We start from the raw sequence: 18,981 nt of genomic DNA, 5'->3' as shown, positions 1-18,981 counted from the left end.
TATAAATCACCAGGAAAAAAAAAATCAATGGAAATTCAAAAGCATCCTATGTAAATCAGTATTGTACTATAAATACATTTTAGGTAAATCCGCTCTTCAGAGGATAGCAATTTCCATGTTACAGATTGTAGACAATGGTAAAGGCAAAAGAAGATTCATGCTTATTGATAGATCAATGGCATTTGGGATTTTATCTTATTTTTCTTCTTTTTAAAAATATTTTTAAAATGTTTTTAAATTCTGTAGAATCATTCCAAAATAAAATGGGCACTGATTCCTTCTTGAAAAACATACCCCAAAGTAAGTTAATTATAGATTATTGTTGTTTTTTTTAAGTTAAACTGATATGCATTACTCCAACTCAAAATAACAACACTTAGCACTTACTGGGGACTTTTCATGTATAGTTCTCAAGCTAGAAAGTATCTTCCAGTGTACATTGACAAGAATACCTATTGAAAAGGGAAACATAGCTGTAAATGCACAGGCCCTAAAGAAATGTGCAGGAGTACATTTGCAGTGAATATTTTAAAACGTGTATTGACTGAATATTAAACAAATCTCAAATTCCCTGTGCTGCTGCCTAGAACTGGCACCTCATTCTCTATCACTGTACATGCTGTGACTTTTTAGACTATGTTTAAGGCATGAGTACTCTTTTGAAATACTTCTTTAAGATGCATTTTAAACATAAATCAAATCACTTTGGCCAATTCTTTCTGCAACAGAACTGCACCTTTAAATACAACCAACACCAGATGGTCTCAGCATATAAAGCAGCAGGAGACAACATATTAATACTACTCAAACAAGCAACTTGTGCTAGTAGCAGACCAATGAAATCAGTCTCAGACTGCTAATCCTCTCTCTCACCATGGCAACATCTATTTCAGACAATTCTTCAATTTTCAAGTCAAATGAGTCTGCCTACTCTAAAACTTTTCTAGCCAACGGTCTGATGCAAGCAGGTGCATTTTCATTTTTCATTGACTACAGCTACAGAATTTCATTTACTTTGATCACCACATGAAGCTCCAGGTGAAGTTTTGGTCTTTCCATCTGGTGGTTTGTTTAATTATAGGCATTTCTATGGCGCTCATCAAGGTAATATTGAGTGTTCCACAAATATACAGGGCTAGATTGTAACTTGAACTACCTGCTCACATAGGGGCTTAAGAGAGAAGAACCTCCCTTATATTCCTGTTCAGGCTATGGAGATAAGTGTTCAAGAGGAGGATGCTGTACATCTGCTAATCCCCCTCAAATAGTTGGTGGGCAGGGCGAGGCAAAGGTTGGCTCCTCTTTTTCATGCATCAACCAATGTAGCTGAGCCAGCACAAGAGTTGTCATCATTTGCTGCTAGTATAGGCCAGGAGTAAATTACTACTCCCATCCTACCACAGCAATGAGAAGGGAATTGTCCCATACACAGGGCTTACAGCCAAGCCACCGCTGAAAGTTCAAACCTTCCTTCATCAGTGATATACAAAGAGAGGGGCATGTTCTCAAAAGGATACCTGTGAGTCAGGCATCAGGTCCCATTCTTCATCATTTGGATTTGTGTGCCTCTGGCCCGATTTTCAAAAGTGCTGATTATCTGCAGTTCCCATTGACATGAAATGGAGTTGTGGGTGCTCAACTCATCTGAAATTCAGGTCCATGCTAGCTAGGGCCTTTTAAAATCTGCATTTAAAGGCCTGAGTCTGTATTTTTCAGATAGGTAAATCTCCCATTAAAGAAAGAGAGTTTTGCCTGAGTAAGGAGTACAAGTTTGGATCCTAGATTCACCTGAATTTTACGTATGTTCCAAGAGCTGCTATTCTAGCACTAGCATTATGACCAAAAAACAGAATTGGACAAAACCACTAAGTGCTTTCAGCTTTTCCTGTTGAAAAAGTTTTAAAATTCTTCATTACAAAAGATAGATGTGTTGGGAAGATGCAGTTCATGCCTTCTAGTAGATGTCCTCATTCAACCCACGATACTCTGAAGGAGGAGATTTTTAAGAGCTGCTTGGACAAACACCTGTCAGAGATGGTCTAGATAATACTTAGTCCTGCCTTGAGTGCAGGGGATTGAACTAGATGACCTCTCAAGGTCCCTTCCAGTTCTATGATTCTATGTGTTGAGTGAGCATAGGTGCTGGAACCAGTTATACACCCACCTTATAGTAGCTCCATCTAGGTTGTATTTCCCTAGTTTGTTTAGAAGACGGTCATGTGAGACAGTATCAAAAGCCTTACTAAAGTCAAGATATACCACTCTACAGCTTCCCCCCATCCACAAGGCTTGTTACCCTGTCAGAGAAAGCTATTAGGCTGTTGCCATGTGTCACACATTTCTGCAGCCCAACTGAGATCCTATGCACCCAGCTGAGAGAAGAGAATGGCCAAGAATTGCTGCAAGCAACTAGGATGGTGCCTATTAAGCAACACGGCAGCCATATTTCTCTCATCTCACCGTTCCTCCTGCTGGATGTGAGCATGGGAAAACCAGCAAGCCCCAGGAAGGGAAGGAGGCAACAGGAGCAAGCTGAAGAGTTGGCAGAAGGTAAAGGCCCAATCCATTTCCAAGCATCCACCTACCTACCCCAGCTATGACTACAGCTGCCAAATATGGTGCTGCTTCATGACTAACCTTCACCACTGTTTGGTGCAGGGAGTGCTGATCATAAACAGAAGTTTATTGTTATATGCAAATTTTTAAATATGCAAATTATCTCATTAAATAATTTGTACTAAATGTTTCACATGAGGCTGCTCCAAATTTGACTCCAGGAATAACTAAACCTCAGAACAGGAATAACTAAACCTCAGCAAAGTGTTACTAAAACATTATGGGGCAGATTTTGACTGTGTGGAAATATCCATGTAAGATCTTGGAAACTGCATTTCCCTTTTTGGAGTGAACTCCACACTTTTCTGTTGCAGGGGTGTTGTTCTTTCATTGAAGAAACCAGGAGTCTGGCTCACAAACCTTGCAGATCTCATGAGATCCATGTACATTATGGAATCTGCTAAGGACATATTGCTATCCCACATTAGTTCTGGGATCCATTAAAACCATGCTGCTGGGAACTCTCCTCACCAGTACTTGCCCTGGGACTCTCCAGTTTACTCAGTTGCACAAGCACAGAGGCGGTTTCACAGGAAAGTTAATACAGCTGCTGGTTGTTCCCCTGAGGCCACAGACTAGCCCTCCTCATTTTCAACTCCCTCACAATGAACAAATTCTCTGGACCTGTAGAGTGCTCTGCAGGGGTGGGTGGGAAAGAGAAGAGGATTTCCACAGAAATAGTAACCTGCTCCTTTCCATACACACAAAGGAGATCCAGGTGCAGATCCTTGGGTATGATCTAGGCCTGTATTATTGTAGGATTTTATTTCTATAAAGACAAATCTCCAGTTTAATTGGGAACTACAGATGCTCAGCACCTCCCAGGATTTGGTTGATTTTTTTCCCCCCAGACAATTCTGGTGCTTTCTTTTAAATGAGAATGAGAATGGATATTTTTGGCAGTTGTACCATTTTCAGAGCCTGCGTGTGTCCGTATGACAACAAAAATGTTTGCCTTGGAATTATTTTCAGTGAAAGTAGGGAAGAATGGGGGGAAAATAGTGTCCCAGTTCAGAAGAGGGAAGATCAGCACTAAGAAACTGGAAGGTGGAAACAGTCACTGTGGGGATGTTAGCTGAAGGCTGGTACATGTTTTAAGAGGATTGCAAATGATGAGCTGCTATAGAAGGACAAACTGAACAACAAATTACAGAGAAAATATGGAGTAATTTGGTGACTCTGTAGCACCTCTTATACTCAAGATACATCAAAGTATTTTCTTTGTGTTCCTGTCTTTATTGTATTTGTAATCTCAGCTTTATTCCTTGCACTTGGAGAAATATAACCTCAGTTTCCACCATCAGTGCTTTGCATATAGGAGACTGGCCCCATGTTCTCCATGACCTCCCTCCAGCAAGATAATGCTAAACACTGTTACTTAACAAAAAGTGCTGTCTACTTAAACATTAAAGATATAATAAAATGAGCCTTTCTCTAATGTCCAGTGTTAAAAACAAGTCACTTGCCATAATCAATTTGCATTAATGCTTCACTAAAACAGGAGATAATACAAACAACACATGGGATTTCTACTTCTAGATGGAGAGAGACTGACAGAGACAGAAAGGAACAAAATATTATACAATCAAGTGCAATTAACTGTAAACAATAAGGCTATAAATAATAATATCTGATGTTCTGATGACTTCATGGTAACCAAGAAAATGAGGCTTAAGTGGTTTCTATTGTTAACATTAGCCTAAGATGATGTATTCATTATTGCCTGATTCAAAGTTTTCCTGTAAGATGTTTTATACACTTCTGATCAATTCAGTCAAGATTTTAAGAAGTATTGTAATTAAATTCACAGGTTGGGTCCTAGTCCCTTCTAGACCTGAGTGAACCATCATAATTTTGAAAAGTCAGAAAAAAAATAATGCCAGATTGGACTGAAAACAAAAATTGTCCAATTTTTTAGTGTATCAAAAACATTTTAAAAATCATTTTGAGTTCAGTTAAATGAACTATTTTGTTCCATATGGACTATTTTTAACTATTTTTCTATTTTAAAATTAAAACATTAAAGGGAATTTTGAAACAAAATGTCACTTCAAACCAAAAAACTGAACATTTTGAAAATGTTGAAAGGGCATATTTTAATTTTTTTTTAAAATGGGGGAGCTGGGACATTTAAATGTACAATTTGTGGAATCTTCATGAATTTGCAAAACATTTGGTGTTGCTGAACCTGACATAAATTTTGCCCAGGTCTACCCCTGCCTTGGTCCATATACACCACTCCAGCAGCGGATAGCAGCATTAAACCGGTTATAATGGGCCAACGGAGAATTTCCTTAGTTCAGGAGCAGCGTAAAGCCAATTTAAGTGCCCTCTCATAGAATATCAGGGTTGGAAGGGACCTCAGGAGGTCATCTAGTCCAATCCCCTGCTCAAAGGAGGACCAATTCCCAACTAAATCATCCCAGCTAGGGCTTTGTCAAGCCTAGACCTAAAAACCTCTTAAAGGAAGGATTCACCACGTCCTAGGTAACCACATTCCAGTGCTTCATCACCCTTCTAGTGAAAAAGTTTTCTCAATAATATCCAATCTAAACCTCCCCCACGAGACTGAGACATTGCTCCTTGTTCTTTCACTGGTACACTGAGAACAGTCTGGATCCATCCTCTTTGGAACCCCCTTTCAGGTAAGTTGAAGAGCAGTTACAATTCCCCCTCATTCTTCTCTTCTGCAGACTAAACAATCCCAGTTCCCAAGCCTCTCATAAGCTTTGTGCTCCAGCCCCCGCAATCATTTTTGTTGCCCTCTGCCTGGACTCTTTCCAATTTTTTCCGCATCCTTCTTGTAGTGTGGGGCCCAAAACTGGACACAGTACTCCGAGATGAGAACTCCACCAATGTCGAATAAGGGAATGATCACATCCCTCGATCTGCTGGCAATGTTCCTACTTATATCAGCCAAAATGCATTAGCCTTCTTGGCACAAGGCACACTGTTGACTCATATCGAGCTTCTCATCCACTGTAAACCCTAGGTCTTTTCAGCAGAACTGCTTCCTAGCATCGGTCTCCTAGTCTGTAACACTGAATGGATTCTTCCATCCTAGTGCAGGACTCTTGCACTTGTTCTTGTTGAACCTGCCATCAGGTTTATTTTGGCCAATCCTCTAATTTGTCATGGTCCCTCTGTATCCTATCCTACCCTCAGCATAATCTATCACTCTCCCAGTTTAGTGTCATCTGCAAACTTGCTGAGAGTGCAGCCACACCATCCTTAGATCATTAATGAAGATGTTGAACAAAACCGGCCCCAGGACTCCGCTTGAAACCGGCTGCCAACTAGACATGGATGTCATTGATCTACCCATTGAGCCCGATCAATCTAGCCAGCTTTCTAATCCACCTTTTAGTCCATTCATCAGCCCATACTCTCTTTAATTGCCGGCAAGATAGTGTGGAAGACCATATCAAAAGCTTTCCTAAAGTCAAGGAATAACACATCCACTGCTTTCCCCTCATCACAACCCAGTTTATCTCGTCATAGAAGGGCAATTAGATTAGTCAGCATGACTGCCTTGGTGAATCCATGCTGACTGTTCCTGATCACTTTCCTCTCCTCTAAGTGCTTCAGAATTGATTCCTTGAGGACCTCTACTGATTTTTCCAGGGACGCAGGTGAAGCTGCTGGCTGTAGTTCCCTCCTCTTCCCTTTTTAAATATGGCATTATATTAGCCTTTTCCTGTCATCCAGCTCTCCCCAATCGCCATGAGTTTTCCAAGATAATGGCCAATGGCTCTGCAATCACATCCGCAAACTCCTTTAGCACCCTGGACTTCTGCTCGTCCAGTTTCTAAATAGTCCCAACACTTTTTCTCTACAGAGGGATGGTCACCTCCCCATACTCTGCTGCCAGTGCAGCACTCTGGGACTGACCTTGTTCGTGAAGACAGAGACAAAAAAAGCATTGAGTACATTAGCTTTTTCCACATCCTCTGTCACTAGGTTGCCTTCCTCATTCAGTAAAGGCCCACACTTTCCTTCACTTTCTTCTTGTTGCTAACATACCTGAAGAACCTTCTTGGTTTACTTCTTAACATCTCTTGCTAGCTGCAACTCCAAGTGTGATTTGGCCTTCCTGATTTCACTCCTGCATGCCTGAGCAATATTTTTATACTCCTCCCTGTTCATTTCTCCAATCTTCCACTTTTTGTAAGCTTCTTTTTTGCATTTAAGATCAGCAAGGATTTCACTGTTAAGCCAAGCTGTTCTTCTGCTGTATTTACTATTCTTTCTACACATCCAGGATGTTTTTTTCCTGCAACCTCAGTAAGGATTCTTTAAAATACAGCCAGCAAATACATGGAGATATACCTGTCTCATAGAACTGGAAGGGACCCTGAAAGGTCATTGAGTCCAGCCCCCTGCCTTCACTAGCCGGACCAAGTACTGATTTTGCCCTGGATGGCCCCCTCAAGGATAGAACTCACAACACTGGATTTAGCGGGGGCTAGACTAAATGACCTTTCAGGGTCCCTTCCAGTTCTATGAGATAGGTATATCTTCATATATTATTATTAGGGGATTCCTGGCTGCAGCACAGACTATAGGCAGCCAGAGGAAAGGCTCCCATAAATTAAAATAGGCTGCTTTAATTTATGCTGGATGCATTTTAGCCCCCACAGCAGCCCATATGGCACAAAGATGGCAAAAAGCCACCTTCCACACACATACACACACCCCACCCCCGTTCCTCCTGTGCTACATCTCTTAGGAGACACAGCACAGAAAATTACTCACACAGTGTGCTAAATATCATTCTGTCCTCCCCCATATTTGCTTGTTTTTTGTACGATAAAACTGATCACCATTTTTCTAAAATTTGTATAGAGTCTTTTAAACTTACAAACTGATTTAAAAGCATTATGAAATGGGTCATTATGAGGCAGTAAAATTTTAATGTCACAGGCAATTTTGCCAAGTAATCTATCACTCACTATCAACTTTACAACCTTTGGGAGAAAAGGCTGAATTTTCTGCTGATGTCACAATTGTGAAATAAGAACAGTAGTACTTGTGGCACGTTAGAGACTAACAAATTTATTTGAGCATAAGCTTTTGTGGGCTAAACCCCACTTCAGTGGATGCATGCAGTGGAAAATACAGAGGGAAGATTATGTGTGTGTGTGTGTGTGTGTATATATATATATATACACACACACACACAGAACATGAAACAATGGGTGTTACCAAATACACTATAATGAGAGTAATCAGTTAAAGTGAGCTACGAAAGTTGTGAAATAGACTCTCTGGGTACGTCTACACTACGGGATAATTTCAAATTAGCATAAACCGGTTTTATAAAACAGATATTGTAAAGTCGATTGCATGCGGCCACGCTAGGCATGTTAATTCGGCGGTGTGTGTCCATGGTCCAAGGCTAGCGTCGATTTCTGGAGCGTTGCACTGTGGGTAGCTATTCCATAGCTATCCCATAATTCCCGCAGTCTCCCCCGCCCCTTGGAATTCTGGGTTGAGAGCCCAGTGCCTGATGGGGCAAAAATCATTGTCGCAGGGTGGTTCTGGGTGCAGCCTCACTCCTCCCTTCGTGAAAAGCAGCAGACAACCATTTCGCGCCTTTTTTCCTGGTGAACTGATAAACGCCATAGCGCAGCAAGCATGGACCCTGCTCCAGATCAGTAACAGCAATCGGTGGACGTTGTAAACCACCTCACACGTTCTCTATGTGCCTGGTCTAATGGTGAGGAGGCAGCTACGGGCAGCGCCAGCAACGAGAGTGATGAGACATAGACACTGAATTTCTCCCTAACCGCGGGCCCCTGCGCCTTTGGAGCTCCTGCTGGTAATGGGGCAGGTTCTACCCATTGAACGCCGATTTTGGGCGCGGGAAACACAGCACAGACTGGTGGGACGGCATAGTTTGTGCAGGTGTGGGATGATTCGCAGTGGCTGCAAAACTTTCGCATGCGAAGAGCACTTTTGAACTTTTGTGACTTGCTTTCCCCTGCCCTGAAACCATAATACCAAGATTAAGAGCAGCCCTCACCGGAGTGAGTAGCAATAGCCCTCTGGAAGCTTGCAATGCCAGACAGCTACCGGTCAGTCGGGAATCAATCTGGAGTGGGAAAATCTACTGTGGGGGCTGCTGTGATGCAAGTAGCCAAAGCAATCATTAAGCTGCTGCTACAAAAGGTTGTGACTCTGGAAACGTGCAGGTCATTAGTGGATCTGGATTTGCTGCACTGGGATTCCCTAACTGTGGGGGAGCGATAGATGGAACCCATATCCCTATCTTGGCACCGGAGCAACCAGGGCACCCAGTACATAAACCCGCAAGGGGTACTTTTCATGAGTGCTGCAAAGCACTGGTGGATCACAAGGGACGTTCTTCACCAACATCCATGCTGGGATGGCCAGGAAGGGTTCAATGACGCTCGCGTCTTCGGAAGCACTACTCTGTTAAAAAGGCTGCAGCAAGGGAATTACTCCCAGACCAGAAAAATAACAGTTGGGATGTTGAAATGCCTGTCGTTCTCCTGGGAACCCAGCCTACCCCTTGATGCCATCTGGCTCATGAATTCCAATACACAGGCAGACCTGGACAGTGGTCAGGAAGCTATTCAACTACAGGCTGAGCAAGTGCAGTGGATGGTTGTTTAGACATGTGCATTTAGCCATTTAAAGGCTCGCGGGCGCCACATTACTCACTCACTCAGACCTCAGCCAAACCAATCGTCCCCCTTTTGTTATTGCTGCTTGCTTGTGTGCTCCACAATCTCTGAGAGAGTAGGGGGGCAGACCTTTCTATGGCGAAGGTGGGAGGCTGAGGCAACATCACCTAGGCCGCTGATTGCGCGCAGCCAGACACCAGATGGCGAATAGAAGAGCACACCGACGAAGCGGTGCGCATTCAGAGAAGCTTTGAAACGAAGTTTCATCACAGGGCCAGGGTACGGTGTGACTGCTGTGTTTTGTTTCGCTTCATGAACCCCCCCCCTTTATTGACTCCTTCCCTGTAAGCAACCACCTCCCCCTTTGATTACAGCTTGCTTAAGGAAATAAAGTCAATAAAATTCATGTATTCTTTATTGAAAGTCATTTAAAACCCACCCTCATGTTGCTTTAAGGATTAAAGTCACTTATTAAAAATTCTAATGTATTTCTTTATTAAAAAGTAATTATAAAAAGAAGCAGAGATTAAGAAGGTATCCCGGATGTGGTTTGGGAGGAGGATAGAGGGAAGGAAAGGCCATTAAGCACATTTCAATGTAATGACAGCCTTTTAGTTGGACTGTCCACGGGGTGGAGTGGGCGGGTGCAAAGCCTTCCCCCACGTGCATTCTTACACGTCTGGGAGGAGATATGAACATGGTGAGTACTGAGGTGGTTAAACAGGGGCTGCAGCGGCACTCTGTGACCCGCTGCTCTTCCTGAAGATCCACCAGACGTCGGAGGATATCAGTTTTTGATCATGCAGCAGCTCCAGCGTTGCATCCTGCCACCGCTGATCTTCCTGCTACACCTCTGATCTTCCTCTCTGAGGCTCGATCTCTCCTATCCTCACGTTGGTCCCTCCTGTCCTTCATTTCACTGGCATCTTTCCTGTACTTTGCTACCACGTCCTTCACTCATTCAGATGAGCTCTTTCATTGCAGGGTTACTTCCCATGATTTCAGAGAACATTTCATCTCGCGTCCTCTTCTTCCTCCGCCTTATCTGAGCTAGCCTTCGGGATGGGAGTAGGGAGGCTTGAAAAATGTGCAGCTGCATGAGGGAGGGAAACAGGGAGAGAAGTATTTAAAAAGATACATTTTACAGAACAATGGTTACACTCTTTCACAGTGAACAACACTATTCACCTACATAGCGCATGTGATTTCCACTACAAGTCGCATTTTGCATCGTTTAATATTGACTGCCTGTGACTCTGGTGTTACATATCTCACAGATGCAGGTCCGGGCATCAGAATTCAGCTTGCATGCGGCCATGGTAAGCTTTGTCTTTTGGCTTCTCCAGCCTTCATATACACAGTGCCCTCTGATGCTTTTTCCTGTTAACAAGCAGCAGCAGATGCCAAACCCCCACTTTCCAATCCAATTCTCTGGGATTGCTTTAAACCCCCCCCACTGCATGGCTGGTATATGGAAGATCACTGCTAATCACCCCCTTTCCCCCCCCCCACCGCGTGGCTGGTAGATGGGAAGATTCCTGCTGGCCAAACTGCAAAAAAGCTCAGCGCTATTCTTCCTCCCCTCCCCCCGCTTTGCTACATGCAAGGAAGGATTTGTTTTAACCAACAGCCCAGTAGGAAAATGGCCATCTCTGTCCCTTAATTAAATTCCTGAATTTGCAACCAGGTTACCATGAACGATATCACTCTGCTGAGGATAACACAGCGAGATAAAGAACGGATGTTTCTTGAATGCCAGCAAAAAAAAAAATCACCGGGACCATACGCAGCTATGCTTTGTCATGCAATGTACCGATTACTTGCTACATGCATGGCGTGGTAAAGTGTCCTACTGGTTGGACGGAACAAGGCTGCCTTGCCCAGAAACCTTCTTGCAAAGGCTTTTGGAGTACCTCCAGGAGAGCTTCATGGAGATGTCCCTGGAGGATTTCTGCTCCATCCCAGACATGTTAACAGACTTTTCCAGTAGCTGCACTGGCTGCAAATGCATATCCAAGTCCTCAGGCAAATCAATCATTTAAAAAAAACGCTTGCTTTTAAACCATGTTTTATTATTTACAAAAGGTACACTCACCAGAGGTCCCTTCCATGGCTTCATTGTGGTGGGCTAGTGGCTTGGGAGGGCTGAGAGGGTAATTCTGTCAGGGTGAGAAAAAGCTCCTGGCTGTTGGGGAGAATGGAGTGCTGTGTGCTCTCTTGCAAGCCTCGTCTTCCTCTTCCTCCTCATCTTCCCCGTCCCAGAATCCTCAAGCCATGGCTGAGATTACCACCCCCACCTCAGAATCCACGGACAGGCTGGGGGTAGTGGTGGTGCAGCCCCTTAAAATTGCATGCAACTCAGCATAGAAGCGGCATTTTCGCCCTGACCCTGACCGGATCTTCCATTTGCTTCTTTGGTTTCTGGTATGCTTGTCTGAGCTCCTTAACTTTCACTCTGCACTGCACTGAGTCCCTGGTGTGGCCTTTTTCCATCATAGCCTCGGAAATTTTTTCAAATATTTTTTTCATTTCATCTTTTTGAACAGAGTTCTGTTAGCACTGAATCCTCTCCCCATAATAGTGATCAAGATCCAGTACCTCCCCGTGCGGTCCATGCTGGAGCTCTTTTCGATTCTCAGGAGACTGCATTGCTTACCTTGCTGATGAGCCTGTGGTCACCTTGTGCTGATCAGAGCTCCACGCTGGCCAAACAGGAAATGCAATTCAAAAGTTCGCGGGGCTTTCCTGTCTACTTGGCCGTGCCTCTGAGTTCAGATTGCTGTCCAGAGCAGTCACGTGGTGCACTGTGGGATACCGCCCGGAGCCTATACGTTGATTTGCGGTCACACTAACGCTAAATCCGATATGCTAATATCGATTTTAGCGCTACTCCTCTCGTTGGGGAGGAGTACAGAAATCAATTTACAGAGCCCTTTAAATCGATATAAAGAGCATTGTAGTGTGGATGGGTACAGCGTTAAATCGATTTAACGCTGTTAAAATCGGTTTAATAGCGTAGTGTAGACCAGGCCTCTGATGACATCTTAAGCATCAGGTGTGAGTTTTTTTGCTGGCTGGCAATAGCTTTATTTGCTCTGTTTGTTAAAATATATTGTAGGCCTAATTTTTAGTCCAGCTTTAAAGAGGCTTCTCTTTTTTTGTACCTAAAATTTTTCAGGTGCAAATAACTATAGTGCCCACATTTAGGTTTTGTTATTTAGGGTCAAGACTGCCAAAAAATGGATGCCAATAGTTAGACTCCTAATCCACATATGCGATCTGCTGGTTGCTAAGTACTTCTGAAAAAATCAGGCCACTTATTTAGACACAGAGATACCTTTGCCCCAGCCTACCCATTTTCTCAGGTGTACTAAGCAGAGCAATAAGGTACAGAGCTAGTTCCTGTTCCTGAACTTTCTTGTTCCTTCCTCAGGCAGAATTCATGGTGAAATCACTAAAAGCTTTGCCTCAGTGAGGACTAGGATCAGGAGATTAATGGTTGAGAAACCAGTGCGAATAGGTCTTGATTACTCATTAACTTAAATTTTAGTCACAAACTGCTGTAGTAGTATATTATTAGTTAACTGTATAAGTTATGGTTACAGGGCCCAGAAACCTATTCTCTTGGATGATATGGACCTGATCCTGCTCTCATTGAAATCAATGGCAAAATTCCCATTGACTTCAATGGTGCAACATCAGCCCCTCTAGATCATTGCTGTTACCACATAAAATCTTCTGCGTAGGATTTGGCTATCCCCAGTCACAAAGATTCCATCTGCATCTACTGTGTTTGTCCCCTTGGAAATCATATTTCTGGAGGCTAAGCCCATGACTTTTCCTTTTAAACTGAAGGGAAACCCTGTAAAATCCTTAGAACAAAAGGCAAATTTATCCTTCAACTGAATTACAGCAAAATACTGTTGGGTTTTTACTTTGTTTGTTAGTTTAATTAATAAACAGAATGCTTTTTTCATACACAAGATGGAGAGAGTACATACAATCATTAAAGAAAAAGCAATGCCATACTTTTTCCTTTCACCTCGCCTCCTTTCACCTCAGCCTCTCAACCAAGGCCCTCTATATAATAAAATAGTGAGGGACCCTTCACACACACCTTTCATCTGAAGATCTCAAAGCATTTTACAAAAGAGGGAAGAAACATTGCATGAAACCCTAGCCCTTTTGAAGTCAATGGGAGTTTTGTCATTGACTTCAGTGGGGCCAGATTTTCACCCATTATCCCTTATCAGAGTAATAATCAGTTATTTATTGTCAGCCATTGCCCCAGAATTTCCCACACCTACTGTCCCATCTTCACTTTTGCCATTTTTGACAAGAGCTTGGAGAAAGTTGTCTTTTCTCACCTAACCAATTCTCCCAAAACTATGTCCTTGATCATTTCTAGACTGGGTTCAGCTTCCACCACCTTAACAGCAATAAAACTGCCCTTCTAGATCAATGGTTTGCTTTCAGCTTACTATGGTTCCTTCTCCATCTCTTTGAGCATGCTGCTATATCTGATGCTACCAATGTTGACTCCCCTCTCTATCTGAAACTCTTTGCTAGAGTTCCAGAAATTTTCATCTACTTATTCAGCCATGCCTTTTCTGACAATGGCAATGGGCTCTACTCTCCTGTTTGAGTTCTGTAATACTCAAAAAGGAACTGCCACCATCAAAAGCACATTTAATTCCCTTTTAGTCAGAATCCAGTCTCGTCGTCATGGATCACAAGAGAGTCATAGAAAAACATTTCACCCTAAATCACTTAAGTTGTATAATATTCAGGATTGCACAAAATGCAACACATTCTGCTAGTTTTTAATTCACAATCAGAAACTTTTGGCAAAGTAAAACCTGGCATTCTCCTACCTTTAACATTTACCAGATCTATGGGAACAGTTCAGAAAAAGTCATTCTTGTTTTCTAGTGCATAATCTTTGTTTTTTTAAAGGATTGCCAAAATACTTCCTACACTTATGCAAGAAACCAGATTTGTTCCTAAATAGCCGTTCTTGTTTCTAATGTGCATGTTATGGGTTTTTAAAAAACTTTTTCATTTATTTTTATCCCAGCAAATATGAGGTCTTAAAGAATCATTCCAGTTGCTTGGGTAATTTAATACATGCTTACATAAATGTCTTTTCCATTTTTCACATTTTCTTATATTGCACCTAAATTAAATTGTTTCCTTTCATGAATAATTCCTTAAAACCACAGGTTGATGCACATGCTTATGCACCTTGTGCCTGCGTGCATATATTAATGCCTGTGTTTAGGTGACATCTGCTTGTTGATGTGTGTTTAGATATATAAAAAAATTTGACAAAGATTATGGTTTGCCAGGTGTCTGGTTTTCAACCAGAACACCCAGTCAAAAAGGGACCCTCCCCAGCCCAATGCAAATGAGCAAGTGAGTGACAGTGGAGAAGAGCGAGGTGACAGAGGGAGGGGGGGATGGAGTGAGCAGGGTGGGGCCTCAAAGAAGGGGTGGGGCAAGGGTGTTCGGTTTTGTGCCATTAGAAAGTTGGCAACCAACCTTTTGGTTCAGCTTCACACAATAAATCAAATAGTGTCCTGTTTTGTGCTTCTTTATTCCTCCACGGTCATTAAAACCAACACCACAAATAACTTCTGTACAGTTTTTACTTATAAAAATATGCTACTTTTGCAACTCAGAAGGTATAATCAGAGTTTCTTTAAGAAATGTGAACTTCCTGAAATATGCACCCAGACAGAAAATGTTTGTATTGCTGCAGCAGCTGACTGGATAATTCAAAGGGTAGCCTAGCATTCTTATCAGGTCTCTACAGTTATCAGCTCTCTGCAAATCACTGCCCTGTTGGCCACTATGTTTTTAAAAAACAATGACTCAGGGTATTTTTATTGTAAGGACAGGCTGGATCACAACTCTGAAGTGTGTCACAAAATTCTGTAAATCGTAATTTAATGATAGATTAAAATAAATTATATAGGGCCTGGTCCTGCAAGCCTTAATTACATGAATAATCCTTACTCATGTGGCCAGTCTTCACCCTCTAAAGAATTCAGTGTGAACTCCTGATGTAAGCAAGGATTACTCACATAGATAAAGGTTGCAGAATCATACTCTCATTTTCTAGCAGGGTTGATACAGGGCTCCACTTTTTTTGCTATAGATATCACAAAGGCATACACAGGAAAATAAAAAGTGACATTGTTTACTAATCTGAAGAAAGTTTCTAGCATTTTTATTATTACTGAACACATTTCTAAAATGTCCATTAATAGTATTTAGGCAGTCAGGGTCTGATCCAAAGGCCACTGAAGTCATTAGTAGTTTATCCAATTATTTCAATGGGCTTTGGTTCGAGCCCTTAGTTAATGTATATATCCAGACACAAGATATTACTCTCTAGACATCCTAAGAAAATCCTGCAAGGTGCTGAGTGCTTCTTGAATGCAACTGAATATAAAGGGAGCTCAGCACCTCTCAAGAGGTGTCTTAGCACATTGCAGAATCAGACCTTAAGGCTTTTATCCAAACAATAAACTCTCTCAGTTTAAATCCTGGTTAATCTATAGGGGGAAAAAATACACATTTTCAACATTGGCTGCTACAACTTGCTAGGATATGTCATATTACACATATTTGAATCAAAGGTTCTCAAACAATATGTTCAGCATGAACATTTTAATTATAGCAAGGGGATCCTCCTGTGAGGTGGTGAACATCCTCAGTGTTCACTGCAGTCATTTACAGGATCAATCCCAAAGAAAGCTCCCTATCCGTGGTCCATTAAAATGTTTTTTTTAAAGGACAAAGTAAGGAAATGATATAGAGCCTGATCCTGCTTCCACTGACGTCAGTAGCAAAGCCTCCAGTGAGTTCAAAGGGGGCAGGATCGGAGCTTCCATGCGAATTATCTTCTCTCACCCCACAATATGTAAAATTGTCTTTTTCTTCCTATTTTAAATAGTTTGAGTGAATGCTGGATAAATACATAATAATAAAAAGCAATAACTCTCAGAAAGCCGTAGTAACATCTGCACATCATTCAAATGTGTACATTAAATAATCATCATCAATGGTACTTACCTCTTATTTTAAATATCATGCTTGCTGTCAAGATGGCCCCAAAACCAATGATAAAATACCTTAACTCACTTCCAGTTTGGGTATTTATATTTCATTCCAAAACTATACTAGTGTTATCCTATATTTCTCCCTTATTATGCTTTTTTATTATGTCAGATATCCTACCACCTCTCATTTTTAACATGGTTATCAATAGCCATGGTGCTGTCAAAAGCAACGTTAACTCCCAAAGAATGCCAGGCAGGGGTATAATTACCTGAGTTCAATAAGACAATTAAAGATAAAGCTCAAATCATGTGGGGCCTGAACCTGATGGGTGCTCAGCACTCATACCTCCCCTTGAAATCAGTGCTAATGTAGGTGGGCCTGCCCCCAAACCTAATGAACTCAATGGAAAGGCTCCTATTGACTGCAAAGGGCTATATATCAGACCTCAGCTGTTTAGCACCTTTCAGGGTTAGGCCTTTAAAAACACAATATTTGGAAATAAATTTTTATATAAATGAGTAAACTTGCACTGATTAGAAATACATATAAAACCAATATACTATAAACGTCAGTTGCAATCACTTGCTTTAACTATCTCGAAAGGTAAGTACAAATAATAACAAGGTGTTAATTTCTCTCCCCATAATATAACTGGTGCAACTGCTAATCATTAGCTGTAACAATATGTAATTCTATTATTCCCAAAGACAACACAGCATTTTACACACTCAAAGGTGACCTAGATTTCTGCACAGACATGTTAGATTTTAAATTATAATTTTGTTTAGGTCAGAAAATAAAGGTAATTTCCAATATGCCTGCACATGGTATTCCCTCATAAATCAGAATTAAAGGGAGATCTTTCAGTCCCTATCAGCAGGGTGATCAGATGTTCTGATTTTATAGGGACAGTCCCTATTTTTGGTCTTAATCTTACACAGGCTCCTATTACCCCTCACCCCTTGTCCCAATTTTTCATACTTGCTGTCTGGTCACCCTACCTATCAGGGTAATTGTTTTCTGGGATTTCTAATACGACTTTTATTGGATGTTAATCATATGGCATTCATTTTAATGATAAAATTAAAAACTTGATCAACTAAAAGACTGATAGAAGCTTCCACATATTTATCCCTGCTAGCAAAGTGAAGATTTTAATAAATAATGTTATTACTGGGCTTTGAAAATTTAAAGCACTGCAAGTGTCATTTTATTCTGTCTATAGCACTACAAGTAGCTATTATGCCTAATCTATGATTCCTATACCCTAGAAGAAATAATTGTTCAATGATTCATGTAGCCTTGATATACTAATTACTATTTCCACAGTCCCAATATTACATGATTGCTATTGCCCTATATGTACTAAATATTACTGCATTCCTATTGCCTAAGAACTACTAATCCGTGTATTCTTCCTACCTCCTTATCAGGGCCAGGGATGATGCCTATCCCCCGCCCCATGGCAGTGCTAACCCTGCAGTTATTCCCGCTGCCCTGTAAGCAATATTGACATGATCCCCCAGCCTTGGAAGTGCCTGTCCCTCCTCCCAGGGCTAATGCCGGCTCAGGTAGAGGGGACCTCAGGGCGGAGAGGGCTGCGCAGGGTGGGTGGCAGTTACCAGGCTCGTGTCTCCCGGGGTTATCCGAAATCTCGATGACCAGCAGCTCCCTGCCCTCGAAGCTTCGCCCCACGGTGTAGATCCTGCTGATGGAGGGGCACTGCAGCCACACGGCCACCAGCGCCTCCCGCAGCTCCGGGTAGCGGTGGTACTCGAAGGAGATGCTGTCCTCCTGGCTCAGCCTTCGCCTCCGCCTCGCCCCGGCGCCAGCCTCGAGCTCCGCCGCCTCGGCGCACAGCAGCCAGCAGCAGGCACTGAGCGCCCCGCACAGCGCCAGCAGCCCCCAGCCCCTGCCCGCGGCCATCTCTCAGCCGTCTCCTGTGCCTGCTCCTCTGCCGCTTGCAGCTGCCTCTGCGCTTTGTTCCCCTCGTCTCCCCTTCTCCGCCTCTTCCCCGGCTGAGCTGCTCGCACCTTCCCAGCCAGCTAAACCTGAGCCAGCCAGGAAGCGGGCAGAGCCAGGAGCTCCGCAGGCTGCACTACTCTCCGCGGCGCGACGGGGAGAAGCAGGAGATACCACTGCACGCAGGGAAGGAGGCAAGGGATGGAGGCGCCGCATACCCAGCGGGGGCGGCGTTCACGGGATCACTCCGCTTTGTCTGGTGCAGAGACGGGGTCGGGAAGGATGGAGTGGATTTATGCAGGGACACCACGGGGACAGTCACCCTGGGGCTGATGTTGCTTCTGTACAATACAACCCTATATTACAGATAATCAGCCAGATGGGAGACGGTCACCTAAAGTTGTATTCAGGCTAAAAACGGGGGACAGAGAGACAGCTAACAAGACTGATGTGTTCTTATTATGGGGCCATCTAGGGCCAGATTTAGGGACATGTGACCTGGGTGCCCCGCTTGGGGTGCTGATCTTGTTGTTAGCGACAAAGGGGAAAATAGAATGTTTGAAGTAAGGTTTCAGATATTCCTTATGTGGATTCATTGTTCACTAACCTCTTAGAATGTTCTGGGCCTTTATAGAATGGTGTGAAACCTTCCAGACTTTCTGAGAACAACATTTTCCTCAAACCT

The 18,981-nt window shown here is 42.7% G+C and overlaps 1 protein-coding gene across 1 annotated transcript in view; it reads right to left on the bottom strand.

Moving 5' to 3' along the window:
* Positions 1-18,528, bottom strand: part of CPE (carboxypeptidase E) — a 93,873-nt gene extending 75,345 nt beyond the window's left edge. The window contains exon 1 of the mRNA XM_032785268.2: positions 17,957-18,528. Within this exon, the coding sequence (XP_032641159.1) occupies positions 17,957-18,260 (304 nt within the window). The 5' untranslated portion in view covers positions 18,261-18,528. The remainder of the gene's footprint in view (positions 1-17,956) is intronic.
* Positions 18,529-18,981: the final 453 nt, after the last annotated feature.

This window comes from Chelonoidis abingdonii, chromosome 5 (genome assembly GCF_003597395.2).
Source record: "Chelonoidis abingdonii isolate Lonesome George chromosome 5, CheloAbing_2.0, whole genome shotgun sequence".
Taxonomy (NCBI): Eukaryota; Metazoa; Chordata; order Testudines; family Testudinidae; genus Chelonoidis; species Chelonoidis abingdonii.
This window is presented reverse-complemented; position numbering and strand designations above follow the sequence as displayed.